At 44.5% G+C, this 25,594-nt stretch overlaps 1 protein-coding gene across 3 annotated transcripts in view; it reads right to left on the bottom strand.

Moving 5' to 3' along the window:
• The window catches only part of LOC147019372 (uncharacterized), a 102,175-nt gene extending 84,604 nt beyond the window's left edge, over positions 1-17,571 (bottom strand). For 2 of the 3 annotated variants that reach the window (XM_085899835.1, XM_085899837.1), the window contains exons 1-3: positions 17,228-17,571; positions 16,765-17,094; positions 10,982-11,347 (exon numbers count right to left, since the gene is read on the bottom strand). In XM_085899835.1, coding sequence (XP_085755961.1) covers positions 10,982-11,347; positions 16,765-17,094; positions 17,228-17,312 — 781 coding nt within the window. In that variant the 5' untranslated portion in view covers positions 17,313-17,571. The remainder of the gene's footprint in view (positions 1-10,981; positions 11,348-16,764; positions 17,095-17,227) is intronic. The other variant, XM_085899838.1, reaches the window with a different exon arrangement.
• Positions 17,572-25,594: the final 8,023 nt, after the last annotated feature.

Genomic DNA, 25,594 nt, shown 5'->3' with positions numbered 1-25,594 from the left:
ATGCGTATCAAAGTACAAAACAGTTTTAACTAGAATAGCACTGGGTGGAGTACATTACGTGTTCTCTCCCACCGACAGATAGAATGACCTTTCTTAGATAGAATCTATGACCTATTTATCACATGTCAGGTGACCTGTTTATCGAATATCAGGTCACCTTATTCAATAGGAGGTAAAGCCTGGTGTTGGCATAGTGGTTAGGGTAGCAGCTTGGGATCCAAAAGGTCCTGAGTTCAAGCCCCGTTGGCCGCTTGAATTAATACACACCAGGAGGTTGACTCAGCCTGTCATCCTTCCGAGGTCGGTGAAGTGAGTACCAGTGTACTGGGCCCGGTGTATGCCCCGGTTAGAATAGGTGTACCATATCCCTGTGTCGTAAGAGGCGATCAGGGTTGCGTCAGGAAGAGCATCCGGCGTAAAACCTGTGCCAAATCATAATGCGAATCATACGGATGATCCGCTGTGGCGACCCCTAACGGGAGCAGCCGAAAGAAGAAAGTGTCTTAATTGTGTTTGGGGAATTCAATGGTCTTATGGGTCATATCTCCGAAGCATGTCGAAAAACTTCTCTCAAGCACATAAAAAGTCTTCCGCAAATCTCTCAAGCATGTATATAGAGGTCTTATGGTTCTTCAGGGTCTTTAAAGGCTGAGTTTGTGGTTGAAAATACACCTAGGACAACCCCCGGGTCGGACTTTGGCTGTGTGCCAAATTTGGTGCTTGTTGGTCCAGCGTTCCTTGCTAAAAACACGAACAAACAAACAGACGGACAGACAGACAGACATCCCATTAATCTTATTTATTAGATATAATCAGAATCACTACAATTTAACACAGGTGGAGGCCAATTAACTTGGGGTCTGGTTTAATGAAATTTAATTCCCGGCTGGAAGGCAACAAAAGGTGAAAATTTTGAAAGGGGGTGCCGGCTTTCTTTAGGTACTGTGTATACATATATGAAAGGCATGGTCCATCTCTCTGTCCGTGAAGCCCTGTGATGATATGTCTATTAATTACATTCTGTTTGAATGTCAGTTGAACCCTGACTTCACGTACATCTATTAATTACGTACGATTGGAATGTACCTTTTAAACATTTTGACTCTTTTGACTCCTGAGACCCCTTCGACCTTTGAAGACCCTTTGACGTAATAGAGGAGGCCTGTGCCCAAGCGGCTCAATGGTGAATTGAGCGGGCTCAACAAACAGGGCAGTTTCCAGCCCTACCGGTTGATGCAGAGAACCCCCACAAGAAAGGCCAGCGTCAAAGAGCGGCATGGCAGCTCAAATGTGAGGTCACGGCTGACCTTAGGGCTAATGCCTACAACCAGCAGGTCAAAAAGAAGCCACTGTTGTGTTTATCCACCGCCCAGAGGCTCGGAAAATGGACCCGCTGACTCCACAAAAATCTTCGATTTGCATGTAACAAACAAACAGACAGCGAGGGGTGAAAACATAACCTTCTTCATCTTCAGTGGTGGAAGTAAATATGGGGGCATTGGAGAGAGTACCTTGTTTATGTTTGCTATGAACTTTGCCCCTTGGATGTCAAAAATGGTGAACCAGGTCCAATGAAGGCCCCAGAAGGGGGTGATCAACAATTTGCCAATTGTGATGTGCAATGCATTGCTGATCACTTTCAGCACGGGGGAACTAAATGCTCGGCTGGCTCGGCTGAATAAGCCTCGGCGTATCGCACTGGAGAAGTTTGATGCAAAAGGTGGCCAGCATGGGTGGTTACCATGGAGAATATATTTACCTTGGAAACTGCCCTCAAAACCAAAGTAATGGTGGTCGATGCCATAGGCTAAGGGTCCTGTTCTTCATTGCGTGGCCCACGAGCCACTGGCGGCCCCTGGTAGCCGAAAGTGCGGCTCCTTACATGCAGCCGATAATACACAAATGTGAAAACACCCCATGAGAATCCACCAAAGATGTTATTAAATTGACCTAATGGTTTCAAATGAGTGTTCCAATGCGAAGCGTAAAAGTAACACAACTACATCAGTAGATGGCAGTCTGCAAACAATTATGCTTGCAGCCAAGTCACCACAACGAGAAAAAAACAACAAATAGTACATGGAGGCTGGCCCAATAGCAGCCATTTTGGAGTCATGCAGACAGTGTGGCAGCTCTCACACTAATGTCTTTTCGGGAAAAGTGGCCCCCTTCCCAAGGATATTCCATGTGGGAAACTGAGAAGTATAACAATGGTTACCCATGTATCATAATACCATGCCACAACAATAATGCATGGTCCAATTTGCCGATGGACCCACCTGCAATCAAAGAGGGATGGGGTTTCGACCATAAAGCAGAAAGGACTCTGGCAGAACTATTTTAAAAAATCAACCACCAAATAGTGCAGTCATGAGGACACTTGAGGCCAGGATTCATTGTGTCATTCTCCAATTTGCTGTGAGATCCATACCTGCTACAAATATGGTGAAGATGTGCGGTCGTGTGCTCCTGATCAACAATGGTACTTTACACAGAGGTGCAGCTGATGCGAGGGAACTAGATACAGCCTTTGAGGAAGAGGCCAGCTGCCATCCATGGGACATACCATCCGAGCCTCCAGATCGTGACAAGGAGTACGATTTAGCACGTTACTCCATGGGTGGTGCCACAGCCTACCGGTTGCACAAATGGCAAAACAAGGAAAAGGTTCTCCCTACACCCGATAAAAAAATGTGATGTTTGGAAAGCAGCCAAGTGGCAGGTAGGAGCTAAGTTATAGAACGGCTCGAGCCAGCCACTGTTGGAATACATACATATCGAAATGCAGAAGGCCTACCTCGCTTGTGAGGACAGTATATTTGGGGGTGTTGGTGATGCTATGGATCTTGTTTGACAGTATGGCTTTCCGTCAAATTTATTTCGGCAAGCAAACGTGGATGCGATACCCCTCAGTCGCATGATCTCACTCACGGGTGCAGTGAAACTTGCGACGTGGGATTTTCTCAAAACAATCAGCCATTCACAGTCGGGCACATAGGGAAGCACCTATGTCAGAACAATGGTTGAATCACCACACCAGAATTGGCTGACCTACTACATGCAGGCGATCTTTGCTTGGAAACCACAACTGCTCATGAGGTTGTATATAGTGTTGGCGTGAAGGAGAAAATCAAGTTTCCACAAGATAGGGAACTAGCCATACGTTTTGTTGGTAAGTTTTGTTGGACTTCCGGTTCAGGATTTGGAGCGTTGGCAGGACTCCTTCAGGGCTCTCTGCTGACGAACTCAAAGTTAAGTTTCCGGTCGTTATCTGTCCCATTTTAACTGTTTATTTTCTCACCTACATGTTACTGTGTGTTCCTAGTTTGGTTTTGTTTCAAAAATCGTGCTGTTTTGCGTGTTTTCGTCGACCTTGTCTTACAAGGTGCTTGAGGCCGACCCATCCTTCCCCTCGGTGTACGATCGTGTTTATTTGTATTTTCTCCCCATTACCTTCAATTTCTATCTTCCCCACTTTCCCAACGTCCCCCATCCCTCCCAACGTCCCCCATCTCTCCCAACTAAACACTCTATTTCTTGTCTGAAATAAAAATTTAAAAAATTTAAACTACCTTTCTCCTTGCACACTCACAAGTCTCGATTCTTCTTCTTCTTCATCCTACACTTCTTCCTCCTACTGGCACACCATCTTTATTCTTAAACACACCATCCATTAACTTCACAATTTCTTCTGATCTACAACCTTCCATTCCCAAATCTTACCTGTTCTTCAAAAATACATCAAAAAATAATAATCTTCCTTGTATTCTTTCAATCTCTACACCTCCTGTCACCACGTCCGTCCGTCCATATCTCTCTCTCTCTCTCTCTCTCTCTCTCTCTCTCTCTCTCTCTCTCTCTCTCTCTCTCTCTCTCTCTCTCTCTCTCTCTCTCTCTCTCTCTCTCTCTCTCTCTCTCTCTCTCTCTCTCTCTCTCTCTCTCTCTCTCTCTCTCTCTCTCTCTCTCTCTCTCTCTCTCTCTCTCTCTCTCTCTCTCTCTCTCTCTCTCTCTCTCTCTCTCTCTCTCTCTCTCTCTCTCTCTCTCTTCGACTCAGCAGCTTCACACTGCGTTTACCGTTCAAAATTCACCACAAACTTCCACAATTTCACTTCAACCTTCCCTTTTCCAAATGTTACGCAATCCTTATTTAAAATAAATAAATTGACTTTTGACGATACAGCTACCAGAGCCACGTGCTTCTCCCAGAACCATGTGATCTGTTTACACCCCCTGTGTTTATCGATCCAAATTCACCTCACAATTTTTTCTACAACACTTCCATGACCTAATCTGATGAAAACCCTCACAAACAATAATAATAATAATAATAATAATAATAATAATAATAATAATAAACACGATCTCTGAGAATGCTTCATCTTCCTCTTTCACACGTGTGGTACTCTTTACTGTATCATAACGTACTACTCTTATGCTATTTAAACAGACTGCTCTCAATTCGACCTTTCCTTCATACCTCGCCAAAAAAAAATCCAACTGTTACAGCGTTTCTTCTCTCCATTCTCTGAATTCGCCTTTATTGCATCCGTCAAGAAACGCGTTGAATCGCATCACTGACCTAAAACTTTTTAAAACCCCAGTTTGCTATAAATGTTCACTTTCCATCATCCATTATTTTTTTCCAATTTCAGTGCCAACTCAGCCCTCTCACCCCTCACTCTCAAAGCAACTGTCACACTCTTCTCCCTCCAAGCCTCCCACTCACCTCTCTCAAAAACTCCCCCCTCACCTTTCTCCCTCAACTCTCACCGCTCCCCTTTCTGCCACCATTCACCCCCCTCACTCATCCTTCTAAAAGTTGCCCCCCTCTCATCCACAAAGCTGCCTCCTTCCACTACCCTCTCACCTCTATCTCTTCACTCCACCTCCTCAACTGCCTTCTTCCCCCTCTCTTGTCCCCCCTCTCCCCCAGCACCACAGTGCCTTATCTCCTCATCCTGATTTCACTCAAGCCGACTGGAAGGGTCTCCAAGCAGCCGTCAAACTTATAGACTGGTCTCCTATCACTACTTTCTCCAACATCAACTCATCCTGGGAATTCTTCCAAAGAAACTTGCTCTCCCTCATGCACAGATTTATCCCCTTTTGTCTTCAGTTGTCCTACACTTCATCCTGCCCTTGATTCACTGAAGCTTGTGGCGAGGCAGTTGTCCTGAAACAACTTGCCTTTGCCTCATGGAAAGCAAACCCAACTGAAGGTAATCTCAGTTCCTTCCATAAAGCTCGGAACAAGTGTGAATCTACCCTCAGGAGAGCCAGAAAACAACATCTTTCGAAGCTCACGTCTGAACTTTCAAACCTCTCTCCCTCCTCCAAATCCTGGTGACATCTTATCAAATCTGTTTCTGGTGTATGTTCCCCCTCCATCCCCTCCCTTACCTCAAATGGCTGCACTGCTGATATCGCACATGAAAAGGCTGAATGCCTAAACTCGGTGTTTGCAGCTAAATCTTGTGTCCAAATCCCATCGCTTTCTCTACCCACATTACCCACTCGCACCCAACTGTCCCTGGACTCTGTGTCCTTTTCTCCTGACAAGGTGGAGACCTTGCTGTCAAACCTCGGCTCAGATTCTGCAACCGGTCCAGACAGCATCAGCCCACGTGTCCTAAAAACCTGCTCTTCTGCTCTTGCTCACCCACTCACTGTTCTATTCACCCTCTCATTTGCTCAAAGTCATCTGCCATCTGCTTGGAAATCAGCAAACATCACTGCCCTGCATAAAAAAGGTGCAAAAACAGATCCCTGCAACTACAGACCAGTCAGCCTTCTCCCAATCATCAGCAAGATTAGGGAATCCATCATGGCTTCAGATATTAAATCCTTCCTCTTCTCCAATGGCTTGATTTCCGATCATCAATTTGGTTTCAGACCAGGTCAGTCTACCCTGGATATGCTGCTTCTGCTCTCCCAACAATGGATGGAGGTTCTCAATGCCAGACATGAAATCCGAGCCATATCCCTGGACATATCACATGCTTTTGACATGGTCTGGCACCCTGCCCTGCTCACCAAACTCTCTTCCTATGGTATCCAAGGCCATCTTCACTCATGACTCACAGACTTCCTTTCCTGTCGCAGTCACCCTGTGGCCCTAAATGGAGTTCTTTCATCCCCTCTTCCTGTCCAGGCTGGAGTTCCTCAAGGTAGCGTTCTGGGCCCTGTTCTTTTTCTGGTTTTCATCAATGATCTCTCGGACTCTCTGGAAAATCCTCTATTTCTCTTTGCCGACGACTCCACCCTCTGCCGTACCATCTGTCATCCCTCAGACCGGCAAGCAGCAGCTTCTTCGCTCACTGCAGATCTGGGTAAAATCACAAACTGGTCCAACACGTAAAACATGTCTTTCAATCCAGACAAATCTCACACTCTCACTCTGTCTCTCCGAAAGGACCGTTTCGAAAACCCCCCCATCCACTTTCTCAACAATCCTCTGGAAGAAGTCCTTTCTTTCAAACTTCTGGGTCTCACTGTCTAGTATGATCTTTCCTGGGATCTTTCCTCCAAAGCCAGTCGCCGACTGGGAATCCTCCGCTGTGCAAAGTCCTTCCTCGGCCCTCTTGAGCTCCTGACCACTCACAAAGCTTTCATCTGCAGCCTGATGGAGTACTGCTCTCCCGTCTGGGCTGGTGCTCCTGCCCCCCACCTTTCTCAGCTTCACTCTGTGGAAACCTAGGCATTTCGGATCATTGGCATCTCCCACAATGAGGCTGAGTCTTTGGGCCTCTCACTCTCTCACCGCAGGTTGGTCGGTGGTCTTTCTGTCTTCTGCCGTCTCCTCTCCAGCCTTGCCCCCCCCCCCCCCGCCCATGCTCTCTCTGCGATTTGACCCCACCACATATCCGCAGGGCATTCAAGGTCCGCCAACAACCTCCTTCTGGTAAAACTACCAAAATCACGAATCGCTGCTCACCTTCACTCTTTCATTCCTCTTTTTTCCCGCCTTTGGAATAAACTCCCTCACTCTATTCAATCCCATTCTTCCCTCCAGGCCTTCAAAACAGCTGTTCACCACCACCTCCCATCATCCCCTATCCAAATCCTCGATCTTTTCTACCCCCGATAATCCTCCAAAGCCCACCTCCTTCAAATTCCCTGCTTTCCTTCCTGAAAGTCCCTGTAATGTCTATCTTCTATTCCCCATGTTCCCCACCCCATCCCTCTCCCTTCCACAGATGTCATGTCTGTTCCCCACTGTTTTGTCCTTCCCACTCCCACCCCTCTTGTCTCATGCCCCCCTTGCTGTGCATTGTCTATTAGCTCTCGCATGAGCCTCGACAAGGTGTACAAAAAAAAAGTGTGCTTGAAGGGGGGAGATATGTCAAGCATCATCGTGCAGGATGACAATGAGGCTGCTTGCATGACCAACGTCCTGGTGAGGGCAGAGCGGCTTCTTAATTTTTAAATGTTACCGGGCACCCATCTGATCCAATAGAAGGAAGAAAAGGTAAGAACCCAGTGGTACGACATTTGGGCCTTCATCCTGGGTTACACTAACATCGGGCTCCGGTGGATGCTGTGGCAAATTTCTCAAGAGGATGTGATATGCATCTGCACTTATGCAATGTGTACCCGCTGGCTCCTCCAGGCTGTGCATGATGTGCTTGGTGAGGATCATCCAAGGTAAGGGCAGTGTTGTTATAAAACTCCTGGGTATGAAGGAGTGGCTGGGATTTAAAAATCGAGAACAGCAGCAGTTGTACCTCTGCAGTCGTTTCAATGGACCAATCAGCACCACCACTACTGGCTGATCTTGCAGCAGCTACGGCTCGACAAATGTATCTTAAAGGCCAGGGCAGTTCTGGTGAAACTGAGAGGGCTGTCAATACCTTCCATGGATGGAGGGTTGTTGTATTGACCCTGGAGAGTGACCTCGCCGAGAACCACCGAAACAACCCCCGTCTGGAGTTGCAGAAACAAGATGTGCACACTTAACAACACTATCTGTGCATCCCTTGGATAAACCGATCAGTGAATGGGATTCTGATGCTCTGAGGCATCGGCTTGAAGGTTTGGACAAGGTCATCGTGGTTGATTAATTGTAAAATGCAGACCAAAGTTCAACACACAATCCCAGATAACTTCACCTGTAAGACCTCCTTGGTGATTTGTGCTTGTGACCTATCACAGTTGCCACCTTGAAGTGACAAGGTAGGACTTCATGACATGCTCAAAAAATGGGTCAGCTGAACAAACATGTGTTGGTTGCAGACAGACTACTGTTGCCTGTGCGAACAGTGCAACCAACCATACAGCATTTGCTCTGCAAAAGCTCCAGCGGTGCAGCATGCGCCTGCCACACAGGACCAATCTCGTGGCTTAATGACATAAAAAGAGCGCATGTGTTGTCAGCCAGACCTTGAGCATCTGCATGCCTTTTGCGATGCATGGAAGGCCAAGGCATTTGACAAGACTATCCATCAAATGGGAAGAAATAGCCTGTGGGTTTGCGCTCAACTAACCAGCTGGGAGCTAAGGTACAAACCCGCTTGCTGGCACACCACAAGAAAAACTATGCAACCGCCCCGGCACGGATGCGGTTTGATCCTGATGTCAGCATCGCCAACCGGTACTGCAATCAGGGCCAGGAAGTCCTGATACCTGGATCACGTAAATATATCAAAGCTTTCAAGGGTGCCATTGAAGCTGATTAAGAGGGGGTTGCTACCTCTGGAGTGGAAATATGCTGGTTGGGGGACGACACCCAAGCACCAAATTTATCCTGAATCCACACATTATGCAAATAGTTAGGTCTGCCTCCATAAAAACTCGGAGTCCTGTTCAGATGTCGAATATTGTTCTCCTTGAACAGTTGCTTCAACCATATCAAGGATTTGTTTGTCTTTTAATGGAGTCTGGGGAGGTTCCTGCTCCACATACTGATGACAGAATTGAATCCAAAGTAATCCGACTCTCCCGATCTGACCTCAAAACTTGACCCGCTCGAAATACGCTGCAAAGTTGGCTCTCTTTCTCTTTTCTATGGATAGTATTTCAGTGTGTGGATATTTCCAAAGTGGGAAACAGACTTTTATCAAGTTTTACTTGATAAAATCCATTGTATACAGCAAAATAAAATGTGCAACCTCACATGCAATTTTATAAACGAACAGTTGATGCACTTGTACTATCATTCAGAGCGTGTCCAGCATGTGGCAGCAGGTTGCGTCATCTTTGAGGGCACGGCTGTGCCACAGATGCAGTACCCCCTGTATGCCGGCAGGAATTTGGAATTTGGCCAGGGTGCTGGTCACCTACTCTTTGTTTAATTACACCTTGGGATCATTAATGTCTACCATCTAATACAAGCAGAGGGGACAGTTGGCATAATATGATTCATTAATAAAACATAAGTCTGACAGTTTTAGGTGGGTTGCAAATTTAACACACCCAAGACAACTCAAAGGCAACGGTCATCACAAACTGGGCCCTCAGAACGGTTCCGGAGGTACAGTTAACTGGCCCAGGGAATGATCCGCCATCGTCCAAGTGTTCAAGTTACGTTTTTTGTTGTTGTTGGTGTTGTGATCCATGCACAAGGATTTGCAGAGCAACAACAACAACATATGACGTCATATGTGAGAAGCTCTTGTTCCTCATGGATAGACGGTCATACGTGTGAAGTTTTGCCTCGATCTGTTCAACCACTTCAGAGAAGATTTTTGAAGGTGTTATTTTATTTTTTTGAAACAATATGGCTGCCGAATCACGTGACCGATGACGTCATCAATGTGTTTTTTTTTTCTGTGGACCATTTTACCCCGAGATTACCCTCAAAATTTTTCATACTGATCAGATGTGTCGATCTACATATGCAATTATGACGTCACAACGAAGGCACCTCTGATGTCATTAAAGAAAAATCACATTCATTCCCCATGAAGATTGCTGCACTTGCCAAGTGCCAAGTTTCAATTATTTCATTGGTGCGGTTTCAGAGATACAGAGGTCCAAAGTTTTGCCGTTTTTCCAACATGGCTGCCACACCACGTGACCTATGATGTCATAATTATGATTAAAACGTTCCACATGAGTAGCCACACCTCTTCTTCTTCTTCTTTCGGCTGCTCCCGTTAGGGGGTCGCCACAGCGGATCATCCGTATGATCCGCATAGTGATTTGGCACAGGTTTTACGCCGGATGCCCTTCCTGACGCAACCCTGGTCGCCTCTTACGACACAGGGATCTGGTACACCTATTCTAACCGGGGCATACACCGGGCCCAGTACACTGGTACTCACTTCGCCGACCTCAGAAGGATGACAGGCTGAGTCAACCTCCTGGTGTGTATTAATTCAAGCGGTCAACGGGGCTTGAACTCAGGACCTTTTGGATCCCAAGCCGCAACCCGAACCACGACGCCAACACCAGGTTATGAGTAGTCACACCAATGGTGAAAATTTTGTCTCAATCCGGCAGGCAGTTGCGGAGAAAAACACGAACGTTCTGTGCGGACAAACAAACAAACAGACCCAAAAGCAATACCCTCTCTCCTTCTGAGGGTAATAAATGAGAATCTAGGAAAGAAGGATGTGCATGTTTGGGTTTGGAAAGGAAGGAGGACGAAAGGGAAAAGAGACGGGGATGAAGTCAGGGGTCAACTAATGTGAATGAGACTTCTCTGCAGGTCATTCACATGTGGTACCACCCAAAAAAGGGTGACGTCGGTTTTAACAGACACCGAGGACACATGGCGGGGGAAGTGAGCGAGCAATCAAAAATTTCTCATTGTTCTCAAGCAGGTGGCTTACAATGTCACAATGCAGTTAATTAACACCCTCGTCTTCCAACTTACTCTTCACATTTTCTCATTAAACTCTGCAGAGACTCATTCACTCACTCAATTTGGTGCAATTTGGCCTCACTCTGAAGAACACATCCATATCCTCATTTTAAAATTTTCTTTCTCATGTGATCATAACATTGAAGAATACTCAACATTTCTTGATGATTTGTTTACCTGTCCAAGTGAGACAATATCCCATCTTATGGCCGCCCATCCTCGAGCAGTACCACAAGCCTTGCTGCTCCTTTTCAATATTTGAGATCTTGACGCTCCTGCCATCCCCAATCACAGTCACAGTCGAGCCATTGGAAACTTGTTTTCCATTGTGAGTCCACTGGAATGTGTTATTCCTTCCGCTTCTTCCTTCTGTTTTCCTCACCACACTAACTCCTGGTCGTCGTTTTATTTCTCCTCTTCTTTTATGCCATCCTTTTTGCTTTTGTCTTGGCTTCCAAGGGCCAGTGCAGTGCAGAGTGACAGAATCATTGAACCAAGGTGGACCAGAAGGTTCAGCAACAAGGCGATGTGATGCACTGCAATCTATAGGATCAGAAAGGACAATGAAAGAAAGTGAGCATTGAAGTTAAAGAAAATCAGTCAATCCCGATAAGCCTCAGGTAATGTGTCAACAGAAGTCAGAGATGACTGAAAGACTCCTCTTTCACTGGCTTCTACCACTTGGGTTGGGTGCGGGGGTGGGGAAGGGGGCAGGCACCACTGCTCCCCCTATATCAACTGTTATTGGTCTCTTACCACCACCAAGATTACTCATTTTACCGACCTCGGAAGGATGACATGCTAGTCAACCTACCTGGTGTTATATTAGCACGGCTGGGGTTTGAAGTTAACTGAAGTTAACTAGTTAAGTTAAATGGATGTTAAGAATCAAAGTCAATCATCTTAACTGTTAAGTCACCACCACGCATAATTCTCCATTGATGACAAAAATGTGAAGAATTTGCATACTAATCAAAATAAAGACCAATTACTGCACCGTTGTCTCAAGAAAGAAGCCAGACATAACAATACACCACACACACACACACACACACACACACACACACACACACACACACACACACACACACACACACACACACACACACGTCCTTACAAAATCTATTTTGTTTGAAGTTATAACCTTCACTTATAAACAATTTACTGATTTCTCAACTGCCCAGATCATCAGCTGAGCACCGTTTATCATCGAGGTAGATGGAGGAATTTCATCGCAACAGTAGGATTGTATCATGTAGCATGGTCTATGGATATGGAGGAGACATCTCGATGTAATTTAAGTAGGGAAAACTGTCAGCTTAAGTTGTTCCGTGTCACTACATGGGGGGTGGTGCTGTGTTAATTAGGTAGAGGGTGGTGCCCAGAGAGCAGCTTGGCACCATTTAAGTCCGTGTGGAGACGTCTCAAAATTAGCTTTCGTTTAACTCACGTTTTTATTATAATCACGTTTTGATTTATTTCCATGATAAAAATTTGATTTTTCATGAAACCCATATTTATTAAAGTTGCTTGTCTATTCATTGTGGGTTTGAATATAAACCCTTGTGCTTCCGTATTGGTGAACACCTCTGGTATGTGCTTGCTGCCCTCCATCCCCCGCATGCTATAATCTCCAGGGATCAGGTGTTCGCCTCCATCATAGAACCGTTCGGCGATCCATCCAGATCAGCGTTAACCGCCCCGTCCACGGCAACTGGGTCAAGGGTGGGACATTAACTTAACCAGCGTGGACACAACAATGCCATCATTAAATACATGTTTAATTAATAATATTAATTAAATAATTTACCTCACTAAAATAATTAATTCATTATTATTATTATTATATCAAATGCAATTAAATAGGAATTTGTTCACACGAAAAGAAACCAAACTTAAATAAAAGGTGTCGATGGAGTCGAAACACATTTTCAGAAGATCTGATCGAACAATCAGCCAAATATCCTGTTTAACATGATGGGGAAAACCGTCTCAACTTCTCTCAAACCTTCTCAAGATGAAAAGACATTGGAACCCATTTTAATTGGTACATTGCTACCTGGAAAGGTGTACAAGACTACCGGGAAACTGAAATCATCAACTTTATGATATACACTTGTATTAAAACCATTCTGTCCAACTCTAACCAACACATCCAGATATGGAGTAACTGTCCAATCATCACCACTCCTGTTTGTAATCAGGCTTTCTGGATCAATCTTGTGAAGCTGCCTGTTCAAAATATTACAGTTAACCACAGAAATATCATCGATATAACGACATGAATGAGATAATATTATAGCTAATCCTAAATTTTTTTTTTTATCTTTCATCAGTTTCTGCATGAATGAAAATTTACAGAAAAATCAGAAAAAATATCTGCTAGTGGGGGGGCTGCAATTCCCACCCGTGGGAATACCCTTAACCTGTTGAAACATTATCCCACAAAAAGACACAAAAGTATTAAATACAATTAAATTATCAACATCCTTAAACTTCCATTTATCAAAACAATGAAAACTTGAGTGTTTATTTTTAGAAAAGAATGTTCGATCAAACCTGACACATAAAAACTTATTAAAAGAGTTAAAAAAAACCTTGGCAATCACTTTGTACACTTGTCCCTCACTCGTACTAAATCCAAATTTGTACACAAAGTTGAAAAATCAAAAACTTCAACTGACTTGATATTGAGGCATCTAATCCCATCTAATAACTCTAAAGTAGAATTAATGTTCCAGAAAGTATTCATACCAGAATTCTTCTCAATTACTAAACAATATTTCCTGATCTGTTCCATAACAACTTGTAAACCTGAGTTAACGATAACCGATAACTGTTTGGTGGAACACTGCCTGGCACCCGCTATCAACCTATACTTGGACGGGTTCTTACGAAGCTTAGGGATCCGGAAAATTCGAGGAATGCAAAGATTTACCTCTTTACATTTAATACCAAAATTATTAACTAAAACCTCCTGATGCTTAGAGATAATATAGTCGCGGGGGGGGGGGGGGGGAAGGGTATCCGCGAACCCACGACAATTACACGAATACAGTTTCTTCAAAATAAACACATTTAATGAACATACACAAGGATTTAGAAAGACAATAATTCAACAGGTAATAATGATAATAATAAATAAATAACTCCTGCAGTCGAAGCCTCGCGCACACAGGCTCAAATACGGACAACGGGGATACACAATAAAAAGAAAACCCTCCTTTTAAAGACTACTTGTACTCAGCTTGGGCGAGTGCTGATCCCCGTCGAACGGGAATTGAGGCGCCTCCACCAGCACGTGCACTCGCAGGCAAAATGGTGCTTCACTTGGAGCAGGGCAGACGTATGCCAGGCTATCCCCGAGCAGCTCTCCGCATGAAGGTGCAAAATGTCAGCCTTCCTCTTTCCCTTCAGTGCCACCTGCCTCGTGCGTTCCTCACGTTCACCTCATGTGTGTGCTCTGCCAAAATCCCATCCTATGCAGACGAAAGCCTTCTCCAATCCCAAAATGTGCAAGCCTGCCTGCAGTAACCTCGATCACACCGATCTCTCTTAAGATCCGCCACCTTTCCTCTGCGCTCCTCTTTCCCGCACTATATCCTCTGCTTCTGGGGCATGGCCTGCTCACACCAAACCCGGGAAGACGGGGCTTCTCCTGCTCGTTTGTTGTGGATTTTTGGGATGCGTTTTCCACCCTTATTGCCTAGCTTGAAATATAAAAACAGGGAAAAATCACAGAGGGCAATCACGTACTGGGGAACTTATTCTTACTCCCGAAGCTAATTAACACCGCATCACCTGTCGTGTGCTGACACGTAACACTTAAACTCACAGATTCCCAACTTAGTTACATCGAGATGCTATCTACTCGTCCATGGACCAAGCAACTCTACACAATGCTAAATTCCCAATTAAATCCTTCCATCTACCCCCACAACCGTAACAATATCTTGGAGCAACTTATGACAAGGAACATATGCGCTGTTTCCGATACTAGTGAAAGTAACCGTATAACTGTATGCAACGACATCAGTACAACATTTCTACCAGCCTTGAGAAGTTCAGCATTGGATGCCACAGATCCCAGGAGCTTTACCCCCATTTCAAACAGTTCACCACAGCCTGTGTTTCCACAAACAAAGGTGGATCACAGTTGATTGGAGAGTCAGCAATCGGGATAGAAACACCCCTGACATCCAACTCAACAGCTGGTGGATCAGCCTGGTAAAGCCGCTCAAAGTAACCGGCCCAGCGGACCTTCACTTCGGAGTCCTCTGTCAAGAGCCCTACACCCTCCACTATAACTACAGTACACTGAGGGACGGGCTTGGAGGAAAGCAATGCGCAAATTCCCCTGGAAGCAGGACGACAATCATTTGACCACAAGTGATGCTCTACCCCCCTCATAGATTCCTCACACATAGGCCTCCTTATCCACCTGAAGCACACGCACAGTTTTATGGCTCAACTGCCTGAACAGCTCAGCTCTGCCATTCAGCCTGGCCCTGCGACTCATGTCAATGAAATCCAGTGTCCTTGTGAGACAAAATTCTTCTTCACCCAACGGTGAGTTCCAAGACATTGAAACATGTTTCCATGTTGAAACAACTGCCTTGAAGAACTGGGGGGAAGAATGACATTGAAGAGGATGTGGAAGTTGATTCCACATGCGGGGAAAAAGGGGGATATCACAGGGTGTCCTTGGTGAAGAGTCGGGGAGTTATCGCCGGCACCTTGAATAAATGACCAATTCCTGCCCTGAGTAACTGCTGGGAAGGCAATGGCAAACCACCTAGTGTCCTCACATAACCATCGTCATGAAACTGCTTCAGCTGTACTGAACCGGTCTGTTTCTTGACAATCACTGGTCCGATATAATTGAAACTTGCCAGGTATATAGATGGGCACCTGAGTATGTGCCTTTTCAAGGTTTGATATTAATCGGACAAGTGTTTCCCAAGTTATGGCCATTTATTTACCAAACCAATGACAGGACACGTTGCTGCGGCCATTTATTTACCAAACCAATGACAGGACACGTTGCTGCGTAGGCGTGGCCGATGGGGAAAGGGCGCCATTTAATTATCGTGGCATAGGAGTGGCAATGGTCAATGTCAGTGAATGTCATGGCAAGCAAAGACAGGGAGGTAAAGTTGATTTTAATATGGATTTTAATTAACTCTGTGTGTGGAAGTATCACAGCAGTTGTTACTTCAATGCAAGCGATAATTCGTGGAATGCATGTGAACATTCCGTACGGGCACGCACTACTTCCGGATAGTGATGACTTAATATATTGTAATAATTTCTCGATTTCTTATGCACATTTATAGATAAACACAATGCCCCAATCCAGTCGTCGTTTATGAGAGCGAAGGAATGGCCTGTGTGTTTGTTTGAAAGTTTTTTTTGGGGGGTTTGCACATACAGCTACGTACGTACGGGCATGCATATACGGGCACGTGAGAGTGAAGGAACGGCCTGTGTGGTTGTTTGAAAGTTTCTTTTTTGGGTTTGCACATACGGCCATGTACATACGGGCACGCGAGAGTGAAGGAACGGCCTGTGTGGTTGTTTGAAAGTTTCTTTTTTGGGTTTGCACGTACGGCCATGTACATACGGGCACGCGAGAGTGAAGGAACGGCCTGTGTGGTTGTTTGAAAGTTTCTTTTTTGGGTTTGCACGTACGGCCATGTACATACGGGCACGCGAGAGTGAAGGAACGGCCTGTGTGGTTGTTTCTGGCACGTGGTTTGAAAGTTTGTTGTTGTTGTTGTTGTTGTTGTTTTGTTTGCACGTACGGGCACAGACGTACGGGCACGTACTAGTATTTAGAAAATTAAACAAATGCCGTGTCTGGAACTATTTCATTGCGAGCATATCATTCTGAGAACATTTTGAACGGCCCACACAATGTTCATACGAGGAGAGTAAATTCAGGATACTTGAATATGTACCTGGTCTAACGATGATCTGGATAATTGTGCAAGTGCCATTGATGAGCAGCTCTAATTCCCCTGCATCGCTCGTTCTCACGGTCTCCAGCCACAGCCTGCAGGACCCGCTGCGATCACATTCCTCCAGGAGCCGCCCTTCTAGTGAAGGAAGCGCATCATCCTGGCACTCGGTGTGGTCCGGGATCCATGACTTTGCTATGTTCATTTCGCTCAGAGGCCTCTTGTACCTCATCACAGTCAAGGACCGGCCGTTGGTACCAATGACCGTCGAAGATTTTTTTAATTTGTTCATGGTGTTTTGGTCGCTGTTTGTCCACAAGCAATAAGATCCTGCACCGAAAGAAAAGACCGTCGTCGATCAACGTGAAACAAATACGGGATCTACTCACAATCAAAGCGAAGAGCTTTGTTTTACAATGTGCGAAGGTTCGGTGCATCTGTCTCTCCGTGGTGTCCTACTCACCGGTAGCGCAGAGCGCGACAATCACGAGGACCCAGCACTTGAGCAGCATTCCCACCTGGACCCGACACTCAATGAATAACACCATGGTCGTCGAAGCGGAGGCGAACTCGTTTTCAGTGTTGAACCTTATCCGTGTCGATCTATTTTACAATTGGGTTGGTGGGAACAGAGCTCGAACAGCGCTTGGACCAGGAGGAAGTGGTTACGGTCCACAGGCACAGTTGGAACAGAGCTCGAACAATGGCCGGACCTGGAGGAAGTGGTATATATGGTCCAAACGGTCCAGGTGTATGGCTCACAGGTGATCGCATGCACCCCGCGTGCTGCGCTTTGGTTGAACCTCGGAGAATTGAAGAGCGGTCATCAAAACATGTCCTCGGTCCAGTGCAGGTGATCGCGTGATATCACCGCAAAATTTCCATGTGGGAAACATGTACAGTGTTGGTGTTGTGGTTGTGGTTACACTCCGGCATTGAAACCCCCTTTTATTTTCCAATTCGCATTTCTTTAGTTGTCCACTTGTCGTGAAAGTCGTCATTGTCGTCTTTAATACAAGTAAGCAGACAGAGCCTGTGAACCCGAAAGAGATGCAAAGTATGAGCAGCGTTATCTTATTCATGTACAAAGTCCTGTACCGGTACCTGTTCGTACAATGTGCACAGAATGTTCATGAAATGGTGAAATGGTGCACGTGACCCACATTAACAGATACCAAAGATTGACGTCAAGCGTTGAGGAAGGTAAAGCACAAGGTGTGCATGAAAGATTACGCGTGGTCACGCTGTCAACTTGCATCGTGGTAACTTGCACGGAATAAACAAGAAAAAGAGCAATCAGAGATTGCAGACCCTCGCCAGGACTTGTTTTGTGTGGCGTTTGTGTACTAGTGTGTTACGTCATTAATAAGAGACATAACTACAACTGCCACTTTATAACTGCCGACAGTGATGACCGGGTACCAAGACGTCCCGCTTTGATTGGACACCTGACCTTGACCCATGACGTTTTTCATTATAATTCCAGTGAATTCAGAAAGGGATTGAAATAAATTCAATTCAAATCAAATGGAAGACAAAATAGGTACAAGTCCTGCATTGAAATCATCAGAAGGAACCTGAACAAGCAAAAAGTAAAGATGAAGTGATCAGGAGGAACCTGGATAGGATTCGCATTTCAGCTGCTGCTCCTCTACCCTCAAACCCATCCACACACAGCCAAGTGAGCCTCATTTTAAAAAAAATTAAAAATAAGTACCCAAATTCAAAAAAGTAAATAATTCTGGCTACTACACCATGCGTCCGATCAGGTTGAAATTCAAAACATTTATTCCCCAGAAAGACTTTTTCATAATTCTGAAGTTTCACGTCAATTGATTAACTGGTTCAAGAGAAATAATTTTTGTAGACTTCCGCTCAGTGCAATATGGCTGCCAGACGATGAGACATCAATTATTCGTGAATACCCTGGTATCCCAAAGGCTTGGGGAACACATGTCTGAAATTTCCCCTCGATCTGTCCAGCCATTCTGGAAAAGATTTTTATTGGTTTTAGTGTAAATCCAATATGGCAGCCAAACCATGTGACTTATGATGTCATGTGTGAACCTTTTGTTCGTCATGGATAGGTAGTCATATGCGTAAAGTTTCGCCTCCATCTCTTCAACCACTTCAGAGGAGAAGATTTTTGAAGTTATTTTTAAAGCAATATGGCTGCCAAATCTCGTGAGTGATGACGTCATCATTTTTTTTCTGTAGACCATTTTATCCCAAGATGACCCTCAAAATTTTTCATTCAAATGAGATGTAGTGTTCTACATATATAATTATGACGTCATAATGAAGGCACATATGACGTCATTAAAAAAATCACACTTATTCCTCATAAGGTGTACTTGTCATGTGCCAAGTTTCAATTTTTTCCTTGGTGCGGTTTCAGAGATACAGAGGTCCAAATTATTTCTGTTTTTCCAACATGGCTGCCACAACACGTTACCTATGACGTCATGATTATAATCATTAAAACATTCCAAGTGAGTCGTCGCACCTATAGTGAAAATATCGTCTCAATCCAACAAGCAATTGCGGAGAAAAACACGAAAGTTCTGTGCGGACAAACAAACAGACCCAAACGCAATACCCTCTCCTTCAGCGAAGGTAAGAAGAAGTAGAAGAGCACTCGGTAGAGCGCGTACCTCCACCAGGCTGAACAGTTGACGTTTTGTATCCCACCGAGAGGCCGAATCTGGATTTGGACCTCAACCCAAATTTAATTGCCTTGTTCTTGATACCAAACCAACTCATCCACCAAGTTTTGTCATAACTTGTCCACAACTTTTTAAACATCGTTTTTGGCCGCAACTCTCATTGATGAAGAATCACTTTTTTAAAAATTAAAATCTCGTGTCCAGATCTTCACCAAAATCAAATCATTTTGTCCTTGTCAAACACCCAACCTGTCCAAGTTTCGTCTTTCAGATGTGGCGTGCACACACACGATGGTCGCCATAAAGGAATACAGAGAGGAAAAACTTTTGTGGCTGACCCCACAAGAAGGTGGGATGAAATGTGGGAGCAGTGGTGGTAGTTGTAGTAAGAGGTATGATGAAGGTGTAAAAAAAAAAGGTTACCTTTGAGCACTCTTCAGGAATCTTGAAGCGATGCGACTTCTACTCCTCATTTCGGTGGCACGAATAACATTCATTCTTTTCCATATTGATGTGAGGGAGATGTTACCCTGCACACATCCAAGTCAAAATTATATATCTAATTCCTTTTTATTCATAGAAGGCAGTTCAACTGGTTATCGAGGTAACTTATGTAAAGGTAAATAATATGACAGTAAAGGTGATTATAATTTGAAGTTTTAGATCCTCGTGGAGGATCTCTAAGTCTTGCTCACGTTGTTGTTCTTCATCTTCTTCTTGTGGACTTTTTTGTTTCACAGCCTTCAGTTTTCATCGAAACTTCCCGAAACTTGGCGTATATATGTAAAAAATACCCTGCGCAGACAGTAACCATCTCCGATTTTGAAAATTCCTCCTAGAAAAAAAAAGTTATGACGTCAAAATATCTCCGCTAATGGAAATCGCCTATACCATTATCTCCGAAACTAGGCAAGCTGTTTGAATTTTGTTTGCAGGAATCAAGCCGAGCATTAGCACAGATAATAATTTATCGCAAACCTGATACATCTCAATGATGTCATATTCGTTTTTATGACGTCATCATTAAGAGGACGAGGATATTAGCTGATTTGAGCTTGTTTTTATTCTACACTGAATTTCCTGCACTTTTGGAGGCTTGTTTGGGTTTAAATACATCAGAAAAGATGAATTTTTAGTCGATCTTATATTTAATTTCCAGAAAAAGGAATATATTGTTATGGATTTCAGAATCGGATCCGACTAATGCCACAACATTCAGGTCTTCAGTCAGTTATTTCCAGAAATGCATGTCTGGGATAGACCCATCCCCTTTTCTGGTGTGATTCAAACTCTTTGATGTGTTGGAGAAGGGTATAGAATAGATTCCCTTTCTTAGGGATGTCCTTTTTCTCTTTACGACACGTTAGTCCAATGGAAGCTCGTTCTACCCACTTTCCATCAGGACACATTGGCTTAGAGGTGAATGATATATTTACACTTTGGACTTACAGAACATTTTGATTGCTACAACAAGCCTGTGGTCAGTATTGAGGAACTGAGCACTCCGGTAGACCTTGCAATTCTGGATCATCCTCCAGTGACCATAAACAAGCATGTGGCCAATCTTCTTTGCCACACCACCAGCGTTGGAATACCCAGTCCAGTGATGAGCCTGTGGGCACCGGATCAATGACCCAGCCACCCTAAGTCCATGACATCTTGAAAAGTCAAGGAACTTGGTGCTATTCTGGTTCACAGTTCCAGACCCATAGGGACCAACACATGTCTCATAACCATCCCCATCAGTTCCAGTTGATACACTGAAATCCTCCAAGATGAGAAGAGTATCTCTCCTGGGGCAATGATAAACCACAGACTCGAGCGTCGCATAGAATGCATCCTTCACGGTGAGAACACTCGCCTCAGGAGAATATACAAAGACCAGGGAAATGACACCCAAGGAGTGACGAATCCTCAGTGTCATAATACGCTCGTTGACCGGTGTTACCTCAATTATCATTGGAGTCAGCTTATTGGACACAGCTACAGCAACTCCCTGGGCATGGCAAACATCAGAGCGACCAGACCAATAGTAGGTGGAACCACCAGTCATGATCTCACCGCAATCCTGTCTCCGAACCTCAGAGAGTGCTGTAATACCGATGTTCAAATGCTTGAGCTCAGACGATAACAGAGACAGGTGATCATCCTCTCTAAGGGATGGGACATTCCAGGCACCCACCCAAAGGGACCGCCTCAGGTTCACCCAAGGAGACCGCCATCTGGTGGATGACACCTCATCACAATCCTAACACACACTAATGCAATCTGACCTGGGGAGGTTATCCTGTGGTTTTCCTTCTATAAAAGAGAGGGGGTCCCGAAGGCTTTGCCACAATTCTGTCATCTGGTGAGTTGCCCTGCGAAGGGAATCTGCACAGGAGGTACTCCCACAGAATGGGTTTTCAGATTTGTTTTTGCTTTTTATATGTTTTGCGGAATGAAGGGTTTTACAGTGGCAGGAGTGCAAATCCTGCCACCAACCTCTTAATAAAGAGTAACCCAACTGCAGGAGGACATCCACAGACACAGTTGGGCACGAGATATGGATGGCCTTTGGCTCACAAGGAGCTCCTCTGCCCTTTGACTGGTTTTGTATTTATTCTTGCTGGGTGTCCATATCAAACACCCTCCTCACCAAGAAACCTGGTGGGGGAGACGGTTTAGTCGCCGACAACCCAACCATGAAACAGGTTAGTGCAGGTTTACATGATTTCTATAGCAAGTCACAGATCTGATCTGGCCTGACCTGACAATGGAACATGTCACATGAACCTGCTCGACTCTGGAGAATATCAGCTTACACTTCTTTGGAACATGACCTCAGAAGAACATAAAAATCATGAAAAACCTTTCCTTTATAAAAACCTTTAAGTCAGCAATTATCTCTGAAATTTCCATTTTTGGAGCCGTACGACACCGACTACGACGCCCATGACCTCTGGGTCTCATTCTGATTGAATTAGCAAAATACTCGTTACCAAAAACATTACTTTTGGGAAACTGACCCAGTACCTTGTACCCTGTCATTAAGGCCCAAAGGATAGATCACACATCGTGTCCTTGTCCAAAAATCCTCTCTGTGCCCCAGTTCAACATTACACTCCTCTTTATTATCAAAATCATTAACATGAACCAAGTCTATAACTTGAATAGAACTATCAACATGCTCAACTTCATTGAAATGATTATATAAATAAGTCTTGATACCAGACGATACAGCAGACCTATGTGCATTCAAACGTTGATGAAAACATTGAGAAGTTTTTCCAACAGATTGCAATCCACAATCTCCACAAGTGAGAAGATAAATAATGTATTTTGATTTACATCCCAACAAACATTCACAATCAGCAATAAAAATCTTACCTGTCACATGATGAACAAAAGTTTCACAAGGTCAAAAAAACTTTACAACACAAACATCGAGAGGAATTACACTTTTTAAAAACAGCCTTACAAGTACTTGACAAAACATACTGACTCATTCTGACAATGTATGCTTTTTCGTTTTTCGTAAACCTGACATGATTACCTCCACCACAAAAGGTGGAAGGAGGTTAGGTTTTCACCCCTGTCTGTCTGTCTGTCTGTCTGTCTGTCTGTCTGTCTGTCTGTCTGTCTGTCTGCCTTTGTTTGTTACTTGGAAAATCAAAGATTTTTCAAGTGTATTGTTCAGTCGATTTTCTTGTTCTGTCTGTCTGTTTGTTTTATTATCTTGCCAAAACGAAGTTTTTGCAAGATATGTTAGTCAGCTTGTATGTTTTATTTTTTATTTTTTGTTGTCTGTAATCACGTATCGATCATTCTGCAGAGCACAGTTATCATTGGAAATTTTTGTAACTTCGCATATCAGAGGCCTATAGAGGTCCCTCTCAGCACATAAAATTTTGAAGGTCAAAGGTCAAGGTCACTTTGTCGCAAATCAGGGGAGTCGACGAAACCCTTATTTTTTTGAGTAATTTTGATCGGATCGTCTTCAAACTTCATGGGAATATAGTTCATGGTCTGGCGCTCAGCTGATTAATTTTTAGTGGCGATCGGCCTTGACGTTCATGGTTAGCGCTGGAGGTCGAAAGTTTTTGACCCCAAGGTCAAATTTTGAAATCTTATCGTGTAATACCTCAAATTGAACACCTCGATGAGTGCTTTCTAGATATGTCAAGCTTGAGAGATTATGACCTCATTTGGTGACGTTATGAGGCAAACGCATATTTTTCATGGTTACTCTGTAGAACGATTCTCATCGGAATCTCTCGAAAGCAGATATTCCTCAAGGAGTCGCTCCTGGTGGAGAGCAGCTCTGTTCACCTCAGTGTGACCTTAAAGAAGTCACACGTGGTCACCTTTTGGCAAGATACGGGTCACCCTGCGGGTGACATTGGTTTTTTATTTGTTTGTTTGTCAGTTGCCGACAGGTCACAATTTTAAAGCAATATTCACGAAACTGCACCTGCAATTTTGCACCTTCACGCAACTGCAATTTTAAAACAAGTTCTGCAAACCCAGAACCGGAACCGGAATTGACTTCCGGTTCTGGGTTTGCAGCAATGGCAGGATCCTCTCAGGGACTCTGCCGACTTTATTATAGTTAAGTTTCCGATCGTTATCTGTCCCGTTTTAACTTTATTTTCTCACCTACATGTTACTGTGTGTTCCTAGTTCGGTTTTGTTTCAAAAATCATGCTATTTTGTGAGTTTTCGTCGACCTTATCTTACCGGGTTCATTGAGCTCCACCCATCCTTCCCCTCGAGGTGAAAGATCGTTTTTATTTGTATTCTCTCCCTATTACCTTCAATTCCTATTTTCCCCACTTTCCTAACGTCCCCCATCCCTCCCAACTAAGCACTCTGTTTTTTGTCTTAAATTTTAAAAAAACAATAAAAAATATATCTTTCTCCCTGCATACCCACGAGTCCCTATCCTTCCTCTTCCTCTTTTTGTTGAGGGTTTAATGGCGCTGTCAGAGTCAGGAGGCTCTATCCACACCACACACCAGAATCTGATCAAACTCGCCTACAGCCATAGCACTTCAAAGGCAGATACATTTTAAATTGGTCTCCCACATTCCTTCAGGAATTTTAATACCGCCTTACAGAGTTGAGGGTGCTTCCAGTTCATCCGCCCAACATCACCTGCAGGTCCAACACCCTTATACGCCGTACGAGACGCTGCCTCGATTCCCCATAGAGAGGGAAATTTAGAAATAAGTGCTTTAAATCTTCAGGTTTTCTGCATACATCACAGAACACCGTTGGGTGACATCCAATTCTATGGAGGTATGCATTTACGCGACAGTGCCCGAGTCTTATTCTACAAAGCACTACCTGGTCCCTCCAGGAGAGCCTGGGGGAGCTTAAGAAGCGGAACAACATCCGACTGCACCTTGTGAAAAAATCTTCCCTTGGTGCACGAGTCCCACTGACTGCTATTTTCCCACAATACGGTCCTTCACCAGACTAATAATTTCTGAAGGTCAAGGGGATTTGGGTGACATTGTCCATTCTGAGGGCCTGTTTTGCCGCAAGGTCACTGGCCTCATTCCCCCGATGCCCACATGAGCAGGGATCCAACACAAATCCACCACCAGACCCCTCCAGTTCATGCTGTTATACAAATGCCAAGCTTCTAGGACCAAGTCATACCAGCAGGCACCCTGTAAGGATTCCAGAGCCTTTAATGCCGAAAGTGAGTTCGAGAGGATAACTGCACTAAGAGGATTGAACTCGATTATCCATTCCATAGCTAGGACGATTGCAAATAGTTCTGTCGAGAAAACTGAAAGATGATCGGTTAACGGAAAAGCCCTGACCACACGGACATCGGGGATACATATAGCCGCCGCTGTCCTTCCTAGAGAGGGTTCTTTGGACCCGTCTGCATATATATGCAAAGATTGACTCCAACTTGTATTTATAAACTCGATAGCCAGGTTGCGCTTTACCATAGGATTAACTGAATCCATTTTTTCCCAGAGATCCATGCGGAGACGAAGGGGTTCGAGTGTCCAAGGGGGGCCAAATGGGGACTTTATGTTGGGGGCTGACTGGAAGGGAGTCCAGCTTCATTTCCTTGGCTAACTTGATACAGGCCAGGCCAAGAGGCAAGGAAGCAGAGTTGTTGTCTAACTTCAGGTATTCCCAACAATTTTCAAATAAGGATT

The sequence above is a fragment of the Eptatretus burgeri genome, chromosome 10, assembly GCF_056783735.1.
Source record: "Eptatretus burgeri isolate ZD-2024b chromosome 10, Ebu_testis_v1, whole genome shotgun sequence".
NCBI lineage: Eukaryota > Metazoa > Chordata > Myxini > Myxiniformes > Myxinidae > Eptatretus > Eptatretus burgeri.
Note: the sequence above shows the minus strand (reverse complement) of the source record. Positions and strands in the feature narration are given on the sequence as shown.